General features: G+C 40.6%; 1 protein-coding gene across 2 annotated transcripts in view; it reads right to left on the minus strand.

Annotated features, from left to right (window-relative positions):
* The window catches only part of ntm (neurotrimin), a 577382-nt gene extending 561897 nt beyond the window's left edge, over positions 1–15485 (minus strand). For both annotated transcript variants that reach the window (XM_039618664.1, XM_039618663.1), the window contains exon 1: positions 15278–15485. In XM_039618664.1, the coding sequence (XP_039474598.1) occupies positions 15278–15338 (61 nt within the window). In that variant the 5' untranslated portion in view covers positions 15339–15485. The remainder of the gene's footprint in view (positions 1–15277) is intronic.
* Between the last annotated feature and the right edge of the window lie 8298 nt (positions 15486–23783).

Here is a 23783-nt window from a genome sequence, read left to right on the forward strand (position 1 = left end):
ACCAATAGACAAATCAGTCAGAGAAACAACCCTAGCAGAATGGATGACAAAACTGCTAGAGAACAAAGAAATAGTTCTGAGCAACCAACTGCCGAATGATTCTTCTCCAGTCTCTTCCAGGTTGAAACCAGGCGACTGGATCCTGATCAAGGTACTCCAGAGGAAAACCTGGAGCTCTCCGAGGTGGGAGGGCCCTTATCAGGTCCTGCTCACAACACCGACAGCGTGCAAAATCGCTGAAAGACCTTCGTGGATCCACCAGAGCCACGCCAAAAAAAGTACGGGGGGACACAAGACCAGACGCCAACTCCCCTACCAACTAGTGATCTGTGGGTGGAGGAGAGGGCAGATTGGGTATACCCCGCCCTCTTGACTTCTCGCCCCCAGCCTGCTCACTAGGTGACTAGGTGGGTTTGGTCGACCTGAAGACACCCCCACCATAACACCAGCAGCAACCCCGCCCCACCTGCCCGGCAGAATAACAGGAGATCAGTCCAACCTGCAAAACCAGAAGAGCAACCCATCACTCAAGTAACTACTCAGACACTCACAAACAATGCCTGACACAGAGATGCAGTATGAACTTTCAGACATTTCAGATGGAGAGGACCCAATTTCCAGCGGGACTCAAGGACAACAATACTGGTCAGAGGAGTGCAAATTAATGACAATCATAACATTGTGTTTTCTTTTTGTATCTTCAGTGTTTATCTCAATAACCATAGTATGCATGAACATTGCTTGTACAAATAACCCCTGTAATCCATATTGTCCAAAAGGTTACTCACCCACAGCAAACAGCTCAGACCCATGTAATGAATGGACACAAAAGCAGACAGTAAGTCGTGAAAAACGCTCCACGAAATCACACCTACAACCCCCAAAAGGTAACTCATGGTATGATCAACTTAATGCATCAGCTACTGATGCCAATAGAATAAATTGTGTGGTGTGTGCAGAAGCTCGCCCAAAATTAAAGATAGTCGGCTACCCTATCCCAAATGGTTCATTAACAGACGGAAACGGGGTGGGCTGGGGAGCCTGGGCAGCAAAAATGGATACCGGAGCTAATATGACACAGGTACATCCGCTTGACTGTCTACTAATGCATAATTATGTACCCCATAACAAAATTGAAATGGCATTCTTCATAAACCTGCTACAAACTCTAGAAACAGTAATAAATACAAGTCTGCGTGCATGTGCTCCAAAAGAACCAATAAAGAACTTAATAACACTTCCGGTAACGCCGCCTGAACTAGCCCATAACATGACCATGGTCTGCCTATGGAGACTTAGAGTCCCAGAAAAGCAGGGTGTATCTTTTGTTTATCCAAATAAGACACTGCAACCGGAATCTTCCTGGCACAAGCTTATAGCCCGATAGTAACTGAGGAAGAAGAAGACTGTGTTTAAAAATTTCCTGTACTTAACATGATGTAGCAATTGAAAATGCGCGAGCAAGTGATTGTTACTGAAGTCTATAGAGTATGTGTGAAATATATTAACAACAGGAGGGAATGTTGTAAGATTTTATGTTTTATGTGTTTTTATTCGTTGTTTTATTATCTTTAATTTTCAAGCATATTGTAAAGTGTTTATATATTTCACAAAATTTGCTGTACTTCCCCATTTCACAAGACTTGTTGTACTTTTTCACTGCCATGTGAACTGACAGTGAACCCTGCAACACAAACTATCTAAGCAGAAAACAAATGCAACACCTAAACCACAAGAGTTCAAAAGTGCACAGCCATACACACATCTGACTCACACCCACCCACAACCGTTGGTTTAGAGGAACTTGCTTAAAGAAAATGTGATGTGTTTGCATACGCGATGTAACCTATAAAAAGAACTGTCGGCTGCAGTCAGGGTGTGTCTCGCCAGAGTTCTCACCCGTGCACGTCGCTGTTATTATATTCTAACTGTCTGAGTGTCTTTATTCAGCCTGAAGAATGTCTTATTAAAAATAAACTCCTGACAAAGACGTGCTGTGGAAGAGAGCCAGAGATTAATAACAAGTATGATTCAGTGCAGAGAGGTCTATTAACACATGTTGAGTGAGAAAGGTGACTGAAAAGGAAATACTCAATGCATCATGGGAATCCCCCAGCAGCCTATGCGTATTGTAGCATAACTAAGGGAGGATTCAGAGTCACCTGATCCAGCCCTAACTATATGCTTTAGCAAAACGGAAAGTTTTAAGCCTTATCTTAAAAGTACAGATAGTGTCTGTCGCCCTAATCCAAATTGGAAGCTGGTTCCACAGAAGAGGGGCCTGAAAACTGAATGCTCTGCCTCGCATTCTACTTGTAAATTCTGCACAAGCCCGCAGTCTGAGAGCGAAGTGCTCTAATGGGGTGATGTGGTACTATAAAGCCATTAAGATAAGATGGGGCCTGATTATTTAAGACCTTGTATCTGAAGAGCAGGATTTTGAATTCAGGGATTTAACAGGGAGACAATTAAGGGAAGCCAACATAGGAGAAATATGGTTTCTCTTTCTTGTCCCTGTCAGTACTCTTGCTGCAGCATTTTGGATTAATTGAAGGCTTTTCAGGGAGTTTCTAGGACTTCCTGATAATAATGAATTACAGTAGTCCAGCCTAGAAGTAATAAATGCATGAACTAGTTTTTCAGCATCACCTGACAGGATATTTCTAATTTTAGAGATGTTGCGCAAATGGAAAAAAAATACATATTTGTTTAATATGTGCACTGAAGGACATATCCTGGTCAAAATGACTGCAAGGTTTCTCACAGTGTTACTAGAGAATAGAATAGAATAGAATAGAATTCAACTTTATTGTCATTGCACATGTCACAGGTACAAGGCAACGAAATGCAGTTTGCATCCATCCAGAAGTGCTTTAGCCGTGATATAGATATATTACAATATATATTAGCAATAATATAGATATGTAAGTATATTACAGAAATGGGTCTATTATGGTATGTTATAATGTACACGGTATGAAGGTATGTTATGAATATGCTATAACTATAAGTATGTACAGGCTGTAGTGAGTACAAGCTATGTACAGGCTATGAACAGGATATAAATATGAAAAACTATACAGAATATGAAATAAAAAACTATACAGAAATATGAGATATACAGCTATACAGAAATGGGAACTATGCAAGTTATAAACAGTTGTAGAATTAAAAATTATCGTATTGTACAGAATGATTATTTACACAGAATTATACAGTAGTGCAGTTAAGATAAGTGAGATATGTGGATAATTTCTACAGAGGCTATATAAAGTGCTAGTGGTTGTGAGTGGTGGTTCAGTCCATGTTATTATTGTGTGTGTGAGGCTACAGTTGTCCATTGTGTGTGTGTGTGTGGGTGTGTGTATGTTCAGTCCATGAGTTTTAATGTGGGTCAGATGTCAGGAGGCAGAGTTCAGGAGTCTGACAGCTGTGGGGAAGAAGCTGTTCCGGTACCTGGTGGTCTTAGTCCGGAGGCTCCTGTAGCGCCTCCCAGAGGGCAGGAGGGTGAAGAGTCCATGTGATGGGTGACTGGGGTCTTTGATGATTTTCCCAGCCCTTTTCAGACACCGCTTCCTGTAAATGTCCTTTATGGCAGGAAGTGGTGCTCCGGCGATGCGCTGGGCAGTTTTCACGACCCTCTGCAACGCCTTCCGGTCCGAGGCAGAGCAGTTCCCGTACCAGACTGTTATACAGTTGGTCAGGATGCTCTCGATGGTGCAGTGATAGAAGTTCACCAGGATGTCTGAGGACAGGTGGTTCTTCCTCAGAGTCCTCAAGAAGAAGAGGCGCTGGTGAGCCTTCTTGACCAGCTTGGAGCAGTTGGTCGTCCAGATGAGATCCTCGGAGATGTGGACTTGAAGCTGCTCACACGCTCCACAGCCGTCCCCTTAATGTAGATGGGTGGATGTGGGTCAGCATTCCTCCTGTAGTCCACGATGAGCTCTTTGGGCTTCTCAGTGTTAAGCAGCAGGTTGTTTGAGTCGCACCACTCAGCCAGACAATCCACCTCCTCCCTGTAGGCGGCCTCATCGTTGTCACTGATGAGGCCAATCACCATGGTGTCATCTGCAAACTTAATGATGGTGTTAGAACCATCGGCAGGTCTGCAGTCGTGGGTGAAGAGGGAGTAGAGGAAAGGGCTCATCACACAGCCTTGTGGTACACCGGTGTTCATTGTGATGGTGGATGAGCAGTGGTTATCCAGCCGGACATGTTGGGGGCGGTTGGTCAGGAAGTCCAGTAACCATTTGCACATGAGGGAACTGATGCCCAGGTCTGTCAGTTTCCTGATGAGTTGTGAGGGGTGGATTGTATTGAATGCTGAGCTGAAGTCTATAAACAGCATTCTGGCGTAGGTGTTGTTGTTGTCCAGGTGTGAGAGGACAGAGTGCAGTGCGATGGAGACTGCATCCTCTGTGCTCCTGTTCTGGTGGTATGCAAATTGGTGGGGGTCCAGGGTGGGGGGGAGACAGGATTTGAAGTGTGCTAGGACCAGCTGCTCTAAGCACTTTGTGATGATGGGGGTGAGTGCTACTGGGCGGTAGTCATTGAGGCTAGATGGGTTGGAGTTTTTGGGTATCGGGACGATGGAGGTGGATTTGAAGCAGGCCGGTACCACAGCGTGGGCCAAGGACAGGTTGAATATGTCTGTCAGCACTTCTGCAAGCTCCCCAGAACACGCTCTGAGAACACGCCCGGGGATGCCATCAGGACCTGCATCCAAGGTAATACCATCCAGAGTAAGAATCTGGTTAGATACCATATTTCTAAGATTTTCAGGGCTGAATACAACAACCTCAGTTTTATCTGAATTAAGAAGCAGAAAGTTAGAGGCCATCCAGGTCTTTGTCTTTCAGAAACGCCTGCAGTTTAACTAATTGGTGTGTGTTATCTGACTTCATGAATAGATAGAGTTGGATGTCATCTGCATAGCAGTGAAAATGTATGCTATGCCTTCTGATGATACTGCCTAAGGGAAGCATGTATAATGTAAACATAATTGGTCCTAACACTGAACCCTGTGGAACTCCATAATTAACCTCAGCGTGTAAAGAAGACTCTCCATTTATATTAACAAATTGGAGTCTATCAGATAGATATGATACAAACTGCTGCAGTACCTGTAATACCTACAGCATGCTTTAATTGCTCTAATAAAATATTATGGTCAACAGTATCGAACGCTGCACTGAGGTATAGGAAGAAGATCACTTGTAACCTTCACTAAAGCTGTTTCTGTGCTGTGATGGGCTCTGTAACCTGACTGAAAGTCTTCAAATAAGCCATTCCCCTGCAGATTATCTAACTACTCTTTCAAGAATTTTTGATATATAAGGAAGATTGGCCTATAATTAGCTAAGACCGCTGGGTCTAGAGATGGCTTTTTAATAAGTAACAGTTTAACTACTGCCAGCTTGAAGACCTGTGGTATGTAGCCGATTATTAGAAATAGATTGCTCAAAGAAGTCCTGCCATTAATTAAGGCTTCAATCTTAAATACGACAGTGTATGACAGTTAAATGCAGACAGAGTTACAGGACTCTCTCCCAGACCACAGAATTATAATACAAGTCAGAGCTTTATGGAAAAAAAAAGAAAAGAAAGAAAGTTGTGTTTTCAAAATTGGAGTTCAAGTTATTTTTACTTCCAATAGTGTTAACATACTACACAGGTCATGAACAAGATTTTTTTTAAAATTTTCACTGTAAGTGGGCTAAAGCAGTTAATTAAAAGTAGTCTAACAGAAATGTAAATGCTGTAATTTGATTATTTTAATAAACCATGTAACTTGGATGGATTAGATGCTGGCGTGACCACAGTGCACACGTCTGATGTCAATCACAGTGGTCCAAGGGACCGCTCAGGGAGTTTGTGTTCGCTCAGACACATGAAAAATTAGAGGGAACATTGGTGGAAACATTATGGGTTCGCGGAGTCAGACGTGGATCAAATATTGTGCAGTATTTTGAAGTTCACTAAACATAGATGTTTACATTTTTCACTTATTTTTTATATTGCAAACATTAGCACTGTAATCAGTATTTGCACACTATTTTATATTATTTTTTGACAATCTTTAAAGCCATTATTCAATACATTGTTATTGTTAAATAAATATCGTCAAATAATCGAGATCTCAATTTCAGTGAAAATAATCGTGATTATCATTTTTGCCATAATCGAGCAGCCCTACCAGTTGTTGTCCCATTTAGACTCCGAAGAACAATGTACAAACAATGTCTGTAATGCAAAAACTATCGTCAATTCCTTGCAAAAAAAAAATTACCAGATATCCAGTGCACGTGGCATCTTTGCTTTCATCACATGTAATCGAGTAAAAATCAAAAGCACAAGCTTTATCAGACACTTGCTGCTTTAAGTTAAGCTGACAAGTCTTCAATTTGAAACACAACCATATTTCTAGACATGCTAACATTGTTACAATTCCGCAGTTTTTCCAGGCATTATTCCCACAATTTTAGTGAGACGCTGTTTGATGAAGTCACCGCCTGAAAAAGGTTCCTATGTAGGGCATTGAGTTGGGCTACTTAATAACAGAATATTGTGGCATTTCCTTGAGCTTTTTGCGGATGGAAAAAGAAATGTTGCTAGTTTAGCAGGCTAGCTGTCATTTGCTTCACCTTCTCTTCCCACTTAGCATCAGTATATGACGTGAAGGTCTGATGTTTCGTTTCATAATGTCATCGTACATTGTACACTTTCATAATGGCAACCGTTTCATGCAAATCAAACAGTTTCCCTTGGTTTCTATGAAAAAATTATCCATTTTTACTCTGAGTCTGAAATTTTCTGTATATACTTACGAGCTTGCATCTCTTTGGTTCCTCGTTTCTGGTGACCCTGAACAAATTATTTCTTTGATAGCTTGATTTGTGGAGACATTGCCATGTTCAAGACAGTAGTTGAAACCAAGAAGTACAATACAGTTAAGCTTGGCTTGTGTGGTGGACACAAGTGGAAAGCCCATGATAAGCTTGTCCTTCTTCGTAAGATCCAGAATCAGTCATATATGTTTTTTTCGATGGCCTCTGTGTTTTATTATCATCATCATCATCATCTAAATATCATTTTTCATGAAGATAGTTCGTCTTTCTCGGTTTCTCAGTATGAACATACAGTATGGGTAACAGAGCAATTTGAAAATTGTTCTCCTCTTTCTCCATTTTGCAATATAAACATACACTATCAGTAACACAAACACATCTGAACTGTCAAATTTATGCTACTTTACTAGATACACCTTTATTCATGGTACAGCAGCAAGCCATTTGGGTACAACTTTTTGCTGCCACTAACCACAAGCCACAGTCCACCGGTAGCAAATTCCCCAGGAATTGCATAGTCTAGTTGAATATTATTTTCTAACAGTGAGTATATTGGCATGCAATATTCACAGACAGCCATAATGTCACAGGACCAAACGGACTCAAGCGCAGACCAGAGCTCTTTAGAAAGTGTGAGGGTCAGGTTTTCCAGGGATCCAGGAAAGGAGGGGGAGGGTCCATGCACACAATCCAGGTCACACACACCACACTCTGTTCCTATGTACACTCCACGCTCCTCTTCAGACACTCACGCTCTCGCTTCACTCGCACCATGCCACACTGCCAGTCTCAGGAAGCAGAATACAAAACAGGAACAGGTCCGGGAAACCTATTTAAAAAGAAAACACAATCAGAACAAGCTAGCGATACAAACGAAGACTGCGATTTGCCAGGGCTGTACTAACACAGGTTACTCACACTCCAGCGATGAGAAGCACTGAGCCAACACCATAAGTAGTGGCCAAGTAATCAGGCAGATCAGCAGCAGGTGGGTAATCAGACCAGGTGCGTGGGCCAAGGGCGGGAGCTCATAGTGAGCTGGCTTCTTTCAATGTGGAAGGAGTTGTGGCTCTACTCTGAATGCCTCCCAAATGACTTAACACTTCACCGAATGCTAAGGGACCACCCATCCACACTGTGGACAAAGGTCATTTCCAACACTTGTATCTATAATCCCATTCCTTTGCCTTTAAAAGAATAAACATCTTCTTAACAAAAAGATCAGGCCTAGATTAACAGATTTTTGGCATTTCTCAGCAACCATGTTCCATCTGGTGGCAGATGGCTGCATAACATCTAGGACACAACAGTTTACCAGTATTGGGTGTCAATTAAAATACTAACAATTAGATTAAATGACTGTGAATTTGGTCCGACTAGTTAAAATAGTCATGTAGTCAACTACTCGGGCACATCCTTAGTTCAAAGACATAAATTAACAGAAAAAACAAAGAAGAGGACAGAGAAGACAAATAGAAAAAAAATAGAAAATTAGATGGACTGGGCTGGTTCTTATAAATGGTAAACGGACTGGTTCTTATATAGCGCTTTTCTGCTCTATCTAGCACTCAAAGTGCTTAAATTAGAAAAATATTCAGAAAAATACATAGAATGTACTTGTTGTCCCCTTGTGAGCTAGAGTGCCTCTAGCTGGACCTCTTCAGGAGAACTACGACCAGGACCTTCATCTGGAGACAGTGGAATCGATATCTGACCAACCACAGGACAAGAGATTCTGGTGAGGTAGATGCATGATAATAGGAACTCGCACAACTGGCTAGCAAGCCAGTGGTTAGCAGCAACTACCCACAGTCAATATGTGCCCAAATAAACAGAAACATCTAAAACAAAAGACTTAAATTACTTGCCATTAATAAGCCTGGATGACGTACTCAGGTAAAGTTCATCTGTAAGAAACTCAGCATAGTACAGTAAAGTGTAGATTTCTCCTAAAATAAAGTTTCAGAAGAAATTAGTCCATTCCTTATTTTCTTTGGTAATCAATATGTTAACCTTAAAAATCTTAAATTTCCATCATACATCCATCAATTCTCTTCCGCTTATCCTTATCACTGTCTGGGGTGGGGAGCTGGCGCCTATCCCAGCTACCATAGGGTGAGAAGCGGGGTACACCCTGGACAGGTCGTCAATCTGACACAGGGTTAATACAGAGACAGAAAACCATACAAACTCAGTGCTTCTCATGATGAGCACACTGCTTTCCTCGTGCGGTCCACAGAGCTGTTGAAAGGAATGACTTAAAAGCTCTGAAGGTCTCTATATGCCTGAGAACTCCTTAAAGGGCCTTTGGGAGTGTTAACCACCTCATCACAATCCTGTCATATAAAAATATCCAACATAAATTTTTTTGAATTAAAAAATGTCATTAACCAAATTTGGTGCAATTATAAGGTGTTCCCTAATCAGTTGTATGAAAATAACAAAGTAAACAGATGTAAGTTGGAGTCCAGTAACCTTTTAGCCAATGTTATCTTTTTAGAAAACTTTTAAAACCAAACTGTCGATCAACAAAACTATAAATCTGTTCTGTTCAGATTTGTTCAAACAATTACATGAAATTTCATAAAATGCTTACACCTTATAATAGTTTTGGCCATAATGAAACTGGAAAAAAAGACAGAAACAAGTGTGTGGTTTAAAAGGTGTGCAGGAGTGTAAAAATGTATAATTTCTACAGCTATACAAGTAGAAGCATCTGTATTTCCTTTATTCTGTGAAACAGATAACCGATGTCGAAACGTTTTTAACAAGTCATCTTCGTTGCCATGGTAATGGCAACTTATCTGAATGGTCACGTGTTAGCACAAATGAGGCCCTGTAAATTAATGGACTATTTACTGAATAGCACAGTTCAAGGTTATGACCAAACTGCATTTTTGAAGTTGAAGTTAAAGAAATTCACTTGCCATTCATTTAAACTACATTTTTTAAATACTCATATCATATAAAACAAGTTAATAGCAGTGGAGGTCTTGGACTAGTAAAAGTAGAGGCAGGTTCAGGCAGCGTGGTTTAAAGGTGTTTTAAAGGATTATCAAAATGTCTCATATTCCGGATTACAACATTAATCGTCTAGTTTTCCAAGGGAGAGAAACCCAATGGCTTCAACAACATCTCATGGCCAATTCTATTCCGTTCGTTTATTTTGATATTACAGCACTGCAAACGGGTGGTGACATCTACCTCACATTGTCAGTCATCTGGTTCTGTCCATATATTCTGCTACAAGGCTGTATGTGGACAAGTCCACTGTGCACCGCAAAGCTCTGTGTGTTTTGCATCAAGATTCTGAGTATTGGTACCCCTGCAAGAGGAAAAAAACGTCACTCTACCTTTCAAAAATTATAAACGTTTTAAACAAAAGCTGCAGCCCCCACCCCAAAAAAACCAACCCCCCCCCCCAAAAAAACCAAAAAAAACAAAAAACAGGCACACCGTGACCCCTGTGCCACCACCCCTATCCATCTCCGCTTTCTCAGCTGGTCATCCTAGAACAACTGTTGATCTGACAGGACATAATTCTCGCCTTTGGCTGACACGGCCTGATGGAGAAAGGAAAAGAAACAATACACAGGCCTACAAATGTCTCAACCCCCCGCAAGAAAAAAAAAAAAACTCCACAAGAGTTTCTGTTGAATCCTGGCAACACAGACAGCACTGTTTTCCCAGCCACATACAGAGATGGAGGGAGGGAGGCAGTCCACTTAGACAATAAGGCTGCAACATTAGTGTTTATCTTAAGCTGGATTATTACTCCAGAAAGCAATGGTCTTATTTTCTGTGTAAGAAAAAAAACATGCTGCCTCTTTGGGAGCAGTGTGATACTCAGATGACATATTGTTTTTTTTCTTACTTTCATTGCTTGCCTTCTAATTTTTGCAACTTTGATTTTCACTACTTTCCACCAACCTTTCTAATGTTTCTAATGTTTGTTGGGCTTCAGATCCTCCCTGATTTTATGGAAATATTCTAAAAGTATAAGAAATTCAGTGGACTGACAGAAACAGAAGGTTCAGCAGCAGATAAACTACTGCCTCACTTTACAGAATGCACAGACCTGCATGGTTCAATTCATCCATTCATTTAGATTCTTCATATGAGTACTTTACTTCACGTGACTCAAATTTATTTTATGTGATTCGACTGTCAAGCACGAGTCCATTTCACCAAGTCGAGTCCATCCAACTGCTTGTAGCAACCTTATTAAACAACACAAAATTATGCAAGACTGCATTCATTTACCCACCCCTGTTGCTTGTCATGTGTTTCTTTGGTGTATTAAGAGTTTTTTCATGTGCTATGTGCAGAGGTGTTTTTTTCTGTTCCCAAACTGACCTCCCTGTTGGAGCTCAGTCTGGGGGGAGTTATTTTTTTCTCCTTATCTTTCCTCATGTTGTGCTTTTCCATGTTATACCCCTCTGACCTGTCTTCCCCATGTGATGTTTTGTGTAATGTATGTATGGTCGGAGGGTAAGATGGCGCCGCCATTGCGTGCAATAGGTCGGCAGCCTTATGAAATTTCCCCCTTGTGGGACTAATAAAGGTATATCAATCAATTCATGTGAGAGTGCTGTGAAGCTGACCTTGACATATTCCCACATTCTCCTGCTGCACATGAGAAAACTAAAGAACAACAAGAGACTGATGTACTGTGCATGACGTCAGCTGTCTCCAGGAAATTACTGCTAGAGAAAATGGACAAAGAAGATTAAAGAACTATAGCACAAAACATGTCAACAGCGGACTAAACTGAAGGAAAGTGTGGACAAAGCTTCCCACCCTCTCTACAGAGAGCTGACACAGCCTCATAGCAATTTTGGTCTGCGGCTCATTCCCTACAGGTGCTTCTTCAGGCACTCATTCATGTCGACTGCCATCCATATGTACACTGCTTTGCACCACAGAGGCTGCAGCCTCAGCCAAGGCGCTTCTTACCATCTTCATCTCTATCAGTTAGAGAGTAGGAAAGACTACAGGAGCAGAGCTACCTTCCTTCCCCTTGACCTGCATGGTTCTTTTTATATTCCTTTGTGTACAGGCCAACATTATTTCACTCATAAACAAACAGTCGTGATGATGTTCACAAGCTCTTTCCATTTCATAAGATCATTAGAAAAGAGATGCTGTATTCCAGCAGCTAGAGATTAGATCTAAAACCATATTGACACAGAGGTTTTTGACTTAGAGATTCAAATAACATCCAGACAAATGATTATAAAAGAGCTTGTCAAATGAGGGTGGTAGGGTTCTAAAAAATGGCTCCATTTTGGATGTAAGACTATTGTTTGTTTTTCCCCTGATTTTAAGAGCAAATATCAACAGAGACCATGCCCATATGGAAAAGATATATATAAATCTTATAAAGTTTGTATCTGTCTTGTGTGAAACTTGTATGAAAAGCATACAAGAGTGAAAACAGATATAAGATCCCTTGAAAAATTATATAAATGAAACTTGTATGTTTTGGATACTTACTAAAACAATATATGAAAGTAATGAGAAAGGGGCCACTTTCATGAGTAAATCATATAAGCCTTATATGATTCACTATATGAAGAAGGCCACATCTTATGCAAGTCTTTTATAAGTTTTTACTATTTCTTTTCCATATGGGTGCAAATGATGTTTGCAAGCTTTTTACTTTTTATAACTGGTGACATGTTTACTGTACTACGTATAATTTCGAGGAGGTTTACTTGAGTATTTCTATCAACAGATGGAAATCCACTGTACACCTACAATTACACTTCAGCACCACAGTTTTAACTATTTAATGTCCACTTAACATTCAGATTTAAAAAACAAAGTATTACAAATAATAAAAAACAACCACCTTTTTTTTAAAAAGTGACGTATTTTTCAGACTATAAGGCGCACTTGAAATACGATAATTTTCTCAAAAATCGAGAGTATGCCCTATGTATGAATTCTCATTGTGCTTACTGACCTCAAACTGATTTCATCTGGCACACGGGGCTTAAAAATCTGTCAAAATGTTTTAGTACGACCTTGGTAAGCTACAAAGCCACACCACTTGATGGATTGTCGGAGCATTGCGGCTACCGTAGTCAGGAGCCTTGCGGAGTAATACGTACTGTGCTTCAACATAATATTATATTATATTATGTTATAATATTAACATAATAATATGATGTCTGTATAAGGACCCCAAAATGGCACCTGTTAATAAACATGCTTACGAAGCGGATGTCAAACTCAAGGCTATCAGTCACGCAGTGGAACAGACAGACAATGAAGATTAAGAATTTGATGGATTTGTGGAAGAAGAATGAACTGAAAAAGTGAGTGTACTATTCGGTATTTTATGTGTTACAAATGAACAATGTTGAGAGTTATTCTGAATGAGTTGAATAAAGTTTGACTTATTTGACTGTTTTGCTTTGCTTAATGCGCCTTACAGTCCAAAAAAATATGGTACCATAAAGTCTTACATGTTCCACCACAACCAGCTATAAGAATAAAAAACACAAGCAATAATATAAATACTTTAAAGAGGACTATTCTCCATAATTTAGTTTCTTTACTTTATACTTGTTTCTTCAATTTTTCAATGTGCCTTAGTATGAAGCAGAAAAAAAAACCATAACAGTGAAGTTTGGGGGTGGAAAAATCAGAGTGTGGGTCTGTTTTTCAGCAAACAGCACTGGCATGCTTCATATAATTGAAGGAAAGATGAATGGAAACATGTACTGAGACATTCTTGATAAAAATCTGCTGCCATCTACCAGGATGATGAAGATGAAATGAGGGTGGATGTTTCAGCACGACAATGACCCCAAATACAGACCCAAGGAAACTCTCAATGTGTTTCAAAGAAAGAATATAAAGCTGATCAAATGGCCCAGCCAGTCATTTGACCTGAATCCAATTGAAAATCCATGGAAAGAACAAAACCTCAGTGCTCACTGAAGGGGTGCACAGAACCTTCAGGTTTAGAAGACTGTGTGGAAGATAGGTCAAATTCACAACTGAGCAATGCATGCCACTAGTTTTTCGATACAGGAGGCATCTTGAAGCTACCATCACCAACAAAGGCTTTCGTACAAAGCATTAAACAGATTTCAGTAAGCGTGTTCAGTACTTTTTCCCTGTGTCAGTTCTCATTATTACACATTACTTAAACGATTGCTGTCCGTAAATTGATTTCTTGGTCATCTACTAATTGTAAGGTTGGTGGTTCGATCCCTGGCTGCTGCAGTCTGCATGCCAAATATCATTGAGCAAGATGATTTCTCCAAGTTGCTCTTCAACACACACATTTATGCTCTTCAAGTATAAATGTGTGTGAATGTTAGATAGAAAAAGCATAGAAAAAAGTGCTTGGAAGAATGGGCGAATTAGGCAAGCTGTATAAGGTGCTTTGAGTAATCAGAGTAGAAAAGTACCAGCCCCTTTTCCATTTCCATGTGTGGATTGGATGGTTGTTACCAACATATGGTGAAAATTTCATGTGAATAGCATCTTTATTTACTTAGCAAAGTGGTTTGATATGTATTTTTCCCACTGTATGTGTGTGTGTGTGTCCCAGTCCCATCCTCAATGTAAACTGATAGTCCAACTGAGTTCAAACGCTAACAAAAGGAAAGACGTAACATGTTTATTGGAAATGAGCATTGATAAAAGCGGACTGAGGTACCTTTTATTTGTATCTTTTAAACACACCTCTGTCTTTCTACAATTCAGTTACTTGTCTGAATATTTAATGTCAGGTGGAAACACGATTGGAAAGCCTGAGCTGCTTCACTGCTCTACCTTCCAACACCAAAGCCCCTTTGCTTGTGCAGAGAATACATGGCTTAACTTGCATGACCGGACAACACAGTCAATGTGGATTAAGAACTAATACCTAATCACTGGCCATTAATACTTTGCAGAACCTTACCTTTGCCATGATCTGACATGCGTCAAAATGATCCACGAACAACAGGAGCCACGAGCGCTAAATTGCGATTTGCGGGTGCATAAAATTAAAGAGCTGTGTGACTGAAACCCAGCCTTCAGAAAGGATCATGATTTTTTTTCTCCCCTTTTTTGTTAGGTGCATATATATACATACATACAGACCGAGCCCAACTACTGCTCAGAATTACCTTGGCATGACGAACTTTTATGCAAGAAAAAGGGGATGCAGCTGTAAAGACACGTTCAGAGTAACCTCTCGAACACTTGCAGAGTCTAGTCACTACCACCAAGAAAGCTCAACGGCGCTTCAGTAATCGCTTAATTTAAGCTGCTGAACTGAGATTGCAAGCATTAAGGAGTCAAACGCAGGAGCAGATACCGCCATGAATAGGGCACTTGATACATTAATAAACTATCCGGTACAAACGGACTCCAAGATAGCGATAACAAGTGCGTCAAGAATGAAAAAAAAATCTATCACTTACCTTGCTCAATCAGCAGGACGGTCATGCAGACCACCATAGCCCAGTACACAGGATTCTCCATATTTATCGATCTTTTTCTATGCTGTGTGCTGTCGTCTGAGGTAATTAGCCCACAAGTCCTTCAAAATCCAGAAAAGTGTTTTGTCTCCAAGTCCTCAGTCTCCCCGTCTGACTGTAAAGCATCCACCAACGCAGCGGTCCACAGAGTCCCTCCTCCTTCCACTGGTTATTGGCAGCGGTGCTAACGGGAAGCTAGCAGTAAGTACAGAAACCACTTCCGTTTGTGTTCTTGTTTCAGCGCACAAATAGGGAGGTGGGGGGTCTAGTGCTTTTAAACTGAAACAATCATCAACATGCTTCCTGTTGTATTCAGGTTGTATGTCGCTAGCTTCAAGCTGGGCCCTTGAGTAAGTCATTTAAAGGTTCTGGTTTTAAGTAGCCATTACCACAGCCGAATTTTACTGATTACTTATTTACTATTTTTCCCGCAATATTTCTGAAAATGAAAGAACGAAGAGAAACAACAACAATGTCTGCGAAATACCCGCAGTCTTCATTTGAGTTTTTTCAATGTATATTTTTTCATTGGTGCCCAGTATAAAATGTGTTATCTGTATTATTTGCAACAGGTAGAGTAATATATGCAGCCTTAAACAAACAATAAACAGTGAGCAATATTCATACCAGTCTTGGTTTTAGATCCGTAACATGTCAACTAGAACTTTAATTTGTTTAGTTAGTTCTGTGATCGTTTCTCAAAAATAAATGACGCATACAGAGAAGGTATCGCACACTTAGGGTTATCTGTTCTGGTCTTGCTGATTCTTGACCTCAGAGATGTTCAAAATCTGCATTCAAGAGTCTGTATGCTATTACTGCATATCACTGCAGTGAAGCACTTCATTTAGGACTGAACATGTAAGAAATAAATGAAACAATGTAGTTTCCTGTGCACATCTGCATGCCAAAAAAGGTTTTAAAAATTACATTAAAAGCAAATTGGAGAGTAGTGTCCAATTTGGGGGGGGGGGGGGTGTCAAATTTTTGAACTCAGCTTTCAAGGACAATGTTTTTTTTTTTAAAGGTCATGCAGAATCATGCATTTGTCTCCTTACACATAAAATAAGCATTGCTTTCATTACTCTGTAACTATTCTAAAACCTTTGGGCCCAAATCAATTTTATGTCTCAATGAAAAAATGACTGAAACCAAAACGACAAGTTCCTTTGACACTGTGTAAATAGAGTGGGTCAAAAGTTGAAGGTGTTTTCTTAGAGTAACACCACACCTCATCATCTAATCCTAACATGACCCTTTCTCTTTTTTTCTCTGACAGTGAATGCCTGCTGTATAAAACCTGTATCTTTTCACAACCGACTCCTTTTCTGTACTCTTTAGATTGCTGTATTTAAGAATGCATAGTTTTGCATTCAGTTTTTTTTTTTTTTTTTTTTTGAAGAAAATTAGTCTTTATAATTGCTTATAGTGTAAGGGAAAAACCAACAGTGGTTATACGGTACAGTGATCTGAACTAAATATAAACTGTTAGCTATTTCACAAAGGGTTGCATTTAAGCCCTATAAATGTTTTATATTAGTCATACTAATATAAGACTTACACCTGTCAGCTCAGAAAATTGAGTTGTTCTATATTTAAGCGCTTAACAGATTACATAACTGTAGCAATATTGTAGAGCCTGTTACATAATCTGTTGTAACTGAAAACGCATATACAATCAATGTTAGTTGAAGCTATCTTTAGGAGCCAGAGTGTACTTTTCGATGATTTTCTGCCTTAAATTAAAGAGAAATAGTTCACTAGGACATTCAAAGTTATTTTGTGACTTACATAATCCACCACTGTATTGAATTTGCATTTTGGTTTTTTACTAAAATGCCTAAAGTGCAGCAAAGGTCACTCCATTCTGCATAACTGAGTTTAGCCCAACATCAGATATGACAAAGTGAAATTTATCATGTAGATATAACATTTTTAAGTCCAGTTCTTTATATTTTTATAGCAAGCAATGCTCCACAGTTAGATTCAATTTTGCATGTGGTTGAACTGGGGGAGGAAGCTCCAACAGAACACTGCAGGCAACTGCAGAATGTACAAACTCCACCTGGAACAGCCCCAGCTGAGGGATTCAAACCCTTTTTGCTGTGAAGAAACAATGGAAATCTTATGCTGTGCTGCTTGTTTTGGTGGAGAAAAGGCAATGATAATAAAATTATGAATAATTGTTTTATTGTTTTGTTACAAACAATTATAAACAATAGAAGGGCATAATAATGAACAGGAAACGCTAAAAGCAGGAATCAGGAATAAAATGCAGGAACTTATAAAGACAGGGAACGCAAAGAGAACAGACAGAAGACGGAGACACAATTGGGGAGACCAGAACCATGATAGCAATTAATCTTGGAGTAATTTTTGACCAGGATATGTCTTTCAAAAATTACTCCAACTCTTGATCGTGGCTCAAGAGTTGGGAGTTCACCTTGTAATCGGAAGGTTACCGGTTCGAGCCCCGGCTCGGACAGTCTCGGTCGTTGTGTCCTTGGGCAAGACACTTCACCCGTTGCCTACTGGTGGTGGTCAGAGGGCCCGGTGGCGCCAGTGTCCGGCAGCCTCGCCTCTGTCAGTGCGCCCCAGGGTGGCTGTGGCTACAACGTAGCTTGCCATCGCCAGTGTGTGAATGTGTGTGTGAATGGGTGAATGACTGGATATGTAAAGCGCTTTGGGGTCCTTAGGGACTAGAAAGCGCTATATAAATACAGGCCATTTACCATTTACCATTTCAATGTATATATAACTAAGTACAGCTTACTTAGTTGACTAAGTTAGGACAACTTATTGATTTTGAATGCACAGTACTAAGAATAACCTGATTTATCTGAATGAGCAATACTAAATGTTTATCCACTGGTGTAAACTGCTATGATCAACATAAATTTTATTTATTGTTAAGCCACAAGTGCAGTATTCTAGCTCAAACAACACATCTGTCTTGCATTCAAGCACAACAGCTGCATGTTTTAAAATTTTAAGAAAGCTTTGTTTACCAGTCCAGTCTGAATGTCATGTCATGGACTTAGGTGATTCAAATGCAATTGCCTGAAGAAAGTCTTTAATATTGTCCCATCTTCCCTTAAGTTCAATGGCAGTGGATGTGGGTTGGAAGTACAAAAACCAGCACACAATCTATGAAGGAGAGCTCAACCCTCCTGCAAGGAAACAATCATATTCTTTAGAACACTAAATTATATTTGTTCTTCTTAAAGTATTTTATTTTGTATTCACTATAGAGTGTACCTCAAGATAGACAATCAAACTACATTGTTACACTGTTGCCAAAAATACTGTAAATGTGATATAAACAAATAATAAAACCATCTATCCATTGACTCATCCATTTTCTCCCACTCCTACACCAGTAAAAACCCCAACGTACGTAAGCTAAGGGCATAAGCTATGAATTGAAGTAAGTATTTGTCAACTTCATGCACTAGATCAGACTCCCTACCTACCAGAGAAGTGATGTTGAACTGGGCATTGGTCCACCAGCTCCCCGCCCCTGACCACTGCTTGACACACAATAATGCCATAAAAGTATATTTTTAAAAAGGCTATGCATTTTTAAAAGTGGCCACTAACTTTTCATTCTAAATGCCTTCTCTTTAGACTTTAGATGTTAATAAATTCATTTTTTAATTATACTTACAATCAAATGAGAAGAAAAACTGGTTGGTTTAAAGTATGATTAAAGTTGAGCATGATTAATATAAATGACACTGAAGATTACTAATATATTGGAAAACCAAAATACTTACCTCTATTCAATTCAGTTCAATTCAATTTTATTTATATAGCGCCAAATCACAACAGAAGTTGCCTCAAGGCGCTTTATATTGTACAGTAGATCGCACAATAATACATACAGAGAAAAACCCAACAATCATATGACCCCCTATGAGCAAGCACTTTGGCGACAGTGGGAAGGAAAAACTCCCTTTTAACAGGAAGAAACCTCCGGCAGAACCAGGCTCAGGGAGGGGCGGCCATCTGCTGCGACCGGTTGGGGTGAGAGAAGGAAGACAGGATGAAAGACATGCTGTGGAAGAGAGACAGAGATTAATAACAGATATGATTCGATGCAGAGAGGTCTATTAAGACATAGTGGCCGTTTCTCAATTCTCAAGTACGCGAGTACGTACTCGCGTTCTCGGTGAGTATGTACTCGCCGAGAACGCACGGGAGTACGTACCCGCCGAGAACGCGAACACGGACTTGCGATTTGTACAATTGGAACACCTGCGTACGTGATGATGTCACAGGTCCGGAGTTTGTACTGCCGTCCCCTCTTAATTTAACTGTGAGTAACATGTTATGAAGCTTAACTTTAATCACAGCCAAACCGGTTTACTCAGGAACAAATAAAACACTGAAATAAACCAAACGTTAACATTTAGAAGTGATCTAAGTGACTTATATATCATTTTTAACCTCAGTAGTGAAACCTCTATTAATAAATATAGTGTACATGTACATACGTGTACATACCTTAATAAAAACAAGCAGGTGAGATGTTAGAACGCTTTTAATTCTATTTTAGTGGACACTCAATACTATAGACAGCTGCTGGGGTTTCTTTAACCTGAGTAGTGAGAAGACCGCGAGTGGCGGGGGGGTTGAAAACGATGTGCCGGGAGTCCGCTGTTGAGTTTTGGACGAAATGCATTCTGGGATATTTAGCTGTACCAAGTCCACACCGATGCATGCTCGATAAAACGGGTGGAGCGAGAACACATCCGGGACTTTTTCGCGTTCTCGGCTTGATGCGTACTTCGAATTGGAACAGTACTTGGTCTCCGACTGATGACGTATCACGAGTACACGCACAAGTACGCATATTGAGAAACGCCCAGTGAGTGAGAAAGGTGACTGGAAAGGAAAAACTCAATGCATCATGGGAATCCCCGGCAGCCTACGTCTATTGCAGCATAACTAAGGGAGGATTCAGGGTCACCTGGTCCAGCCCTAACCATATGCTTTAGCAAAAAGGAAAGTTTTAAGCCTAATCTTGAAAGTAGAGATAGTGTCTGTCTCCCGAATCCAAACTGGAAGCTGGTTCCACAGAAGAGGGGCCTGAAAACTGAAGGCTCTCCCTCCCATTCTACTTTTAAATACTCTAGGGACAGCAAGTAGGCCTGCAGAGCGAGAGCAAAGTGCTCTAATAGGGTGATATGGTACTACAAGGTCATTAAGATAAGATGGGGCCTGATTATTTAAGACCTTGTATGTGAGGAGCAGGATTTTGAATTCAACTTCAAAATTCAACTGAATTTTTCAATTCACCTCTCAGTTGATGAGTTCAGCTCCTTTTCTAGTCTTGCAAAAGTGTGATATAATGTAGGGAACGCTAGTCCAGAGCCTCAAAGAAATCTCCTTCAGCAGTCTTAATGACAGTTTATAAACTCAGCAAACCTCTGAAAAAGTAAAAAGGAGGGAGAGGAAGAAAAACCAGCCAATTATTTTCGAAGCTGATTTTATTCTTGATTACTGTACAACCATTATTGCATACGACACAGAAAGTCAATGTGCGTCACATTCAGCCAAATTAGACTAGCTGACATAGTACTTATTTAAGAACACTATCTATTAGTATGTCTGAATGTGTGAGACTGCCACCTTCAGAGAGAAGGGGCACAACAATTTGAGATATCCGTTTTAAAGAAAAAAGACCACCTAAATTAAATGTCATCATTACATGCTTCTCAAAAACTTCCAATAAATAAAGTTTCTAATATACTTAAATAAGCACAATGACCAGATAAAACGTGTTATGTTTGTGAAAGAGGATATAATGTAATATGATATAATATGATATAATGTAATATAATATAATAAATTACTTACGAGTTTAATTTGTCAGCAACTTTCTGCCAGCCCTCTCTCCTTGCTTTTGCAGCCTTTGCAGTGTTCCCTTGCGTTTTAATTAAACTCTGAAACTCCTGAAATCCCTCAATCAAGAGTTCTTGCTCTGCTGCCGAAAAATACTGCGCGCGCCTTCGACATTTTCGCCGACCAATGGGTTGCCGATCAATGTCTCTACTATCGATGCGTAGCCCCTTTTAAGCCACCCAGTGATCTCACATTACTTCATCCAGCTGTACTAATCGTCAACAACAGGTGTGTTCGGAGAACCGGAATAGCGAGCTCAAAGTTGGCGCGATGATTTGATCTTGGATGTGTCATTTGATTTTGGATGTAGTAAGCGAGGTACGAAGAACGGACCTCAGGACAGCAGCACCCGAAATACACGTCCATACTTATTCGAAGACCCGTGACAATTTCTTTATAAATCAGTAATATAAGGTATCATAAAACAGTGTAATTCATTCATAATAAATCAGCAGTATAGTGTAATAGAAATCACTGTAATAATTTCACAATTTCTAAATCAGAAGTATAATGCAACCTAAATGACACGGTTTTGTAAACGGACTCAGGCGCAGACCAGGAAACCTTTGCAGAAACTGATAGTGCGTTTATTTACAGTGGTGTCACCGGGTGATTATATATATACAAGGTGCTCGGGGAAGGGGTCCGGGGCTCCAGGGGGGGAAGGGTCCAAAACCACACTCTGCTCTTTCAACCAACAATCCCACTCTTTTCCACTCCAGTCGCTCCTCTCGCTCACTCAGGGGTACAAGGACGGGTCCGGGGAGAATCTACGCACACACACAGAAAATCCAATTAGCACTAGATCACAAGGAAACTCACAGACTAGGCAGATTGCTGAAGCACTAACGCGGGTGACTCAACGTTCCAGCAATGAGTAGTGTAGGTCTGCCATCTTAAAAAGCCCTTCTGATTGTAGTAACCAGCGCCAGGTGTGATGATGAGCACAGGTGTGTGGGCCAGGGGCGGAGCCCACAGTGAGCACCGCTGTGGCCGGGGAAAGAGGGAGAAAGAGCGAGCACAAGAACAAAGCACATGTTGCCTAACACGGAATCAGCCGGTGAGGCACGGGGACCGTGACACTAAAACACTATAATGATTCCAAAATCTTTAATCAAAGGTACAATGTAGCATAAAACTGTCACGGCAGGTGAGTAAGCAGACCCAGACGCGGCTCTCTCGCTTGAGTCGAACAATGCTTTCATTTACAATGAAAAAACAAGTAAACAGTAATCCACAGTGCAAGTCTTTTTTCATGATCCTCTCCTTTCTCCCCGTGATGCGTGGTAGTGCGTCAGTGTCGAACAAATTCCCCAAAACTCTGTGAATCTCTCCTTTAGTCTCTCCGTCTCGTCCCCCCCTCCTGGAGACAGGCAAAAACAAACACAGTTAGCATCACTCTGCTAGCTAGCACTCCCGACACTACACTTGAGTCACTACCAGGCTTGGTGCAATACTCCAGCGCCGACCGTCACTCAACCCCGCTGTTAAGTAGTCCCACAGAAAGGAGTCTGATTAGAAACAGCTGGAAAGCCCGAATCAGCTGCCGATGTGACGGCTCTCGCGAGGAGGCGCTTCCAGGTCGGAGGTCGCTCGGCATCCGCCATAAGAAAGAGCGACTTCCGTAAACAAACGGAGAGAAACAAGCGGAGAGAAAGGAGAGCACAGGAGGAGAACAAAACACCACAAAGAGACACTGGTGGGTCAGCCAGCGGGGACTGCCAGACCATGACAAAAACAGGGTAATGACTCTACAACAGTGACTTTGGCTTTCTGGCTTATGTTTGCAGACTACAACTCGACACAGAATACTCTTTAGCTATGGCTCAGATTGTCTCGAGCAGCCGGGAAACAGGATGGCTGGGTGATGGTGAGGAGGAAGCATAGTCCTAAACAGCAGCCCCCTGTACACTACCAACCTGTTCATGTGTCTAACTGCTTTTCCCCACTCGGCGACACACCTGCCGGGGATCAAACTCTATGGTGATTCTGTTCTGAGATATGTGAAGCTAGAGACACCAGCAACTATAGTCAGTTGTCTTCCAGGGTCCAGAGCATTGAGGGAAATTTAAAACCGTTGGCTTAGGGTAAAAGTAAATTGAGTAAAATAATAATTCACATCGGCAGTAATGACACCTGGTTACGTCAATCAGAGGTCAAAATTAATATTGAATCGGTGTGTAACTTTGCCAAAACTGTGTTTAGCTGTACAGTGGTAAGCAAAAGTTTGGGCACCCCTGATAATTTTCCTGATTTTTCTTTATAAATCATTGGTTGTTTGGATCACCAGTTTCATTTAAATATATCATATAGCAGACAAACACAATGATATTTAAGAAGTGAAATAAAGTTTATAGGATTTACAGAAAGTGTCCAGGTGCATAAATTTAGGCACCCCAACAGAAAAATTACATCAATACTTAGTAAATCCTCCTTTTGCAGAAATAACAGGCTCTAAACCCTTCCTATAGCTTCCAATGAGTCTTGATTCTGGTTGAAGGTGTTTTGGACCATTTGTCTTTAGGAAACATCTCCAGTTCAG

The sequence above is a fragment of the Oreochromis aureus genome, linkage group 10, assembly GCF_013358895.1.
Source record: "Oreochromis aureus strain Israel breed Guangdong linkage group 10, ZZ_aureus, whole genome shotgun sequence".
NCBI classification, from domain to species: Eukaryota; Metazoa; Chordata; class Actinopteri; order Cichliformes; family Cichlidae; genus Oreochromis; species Oreochromis aureus.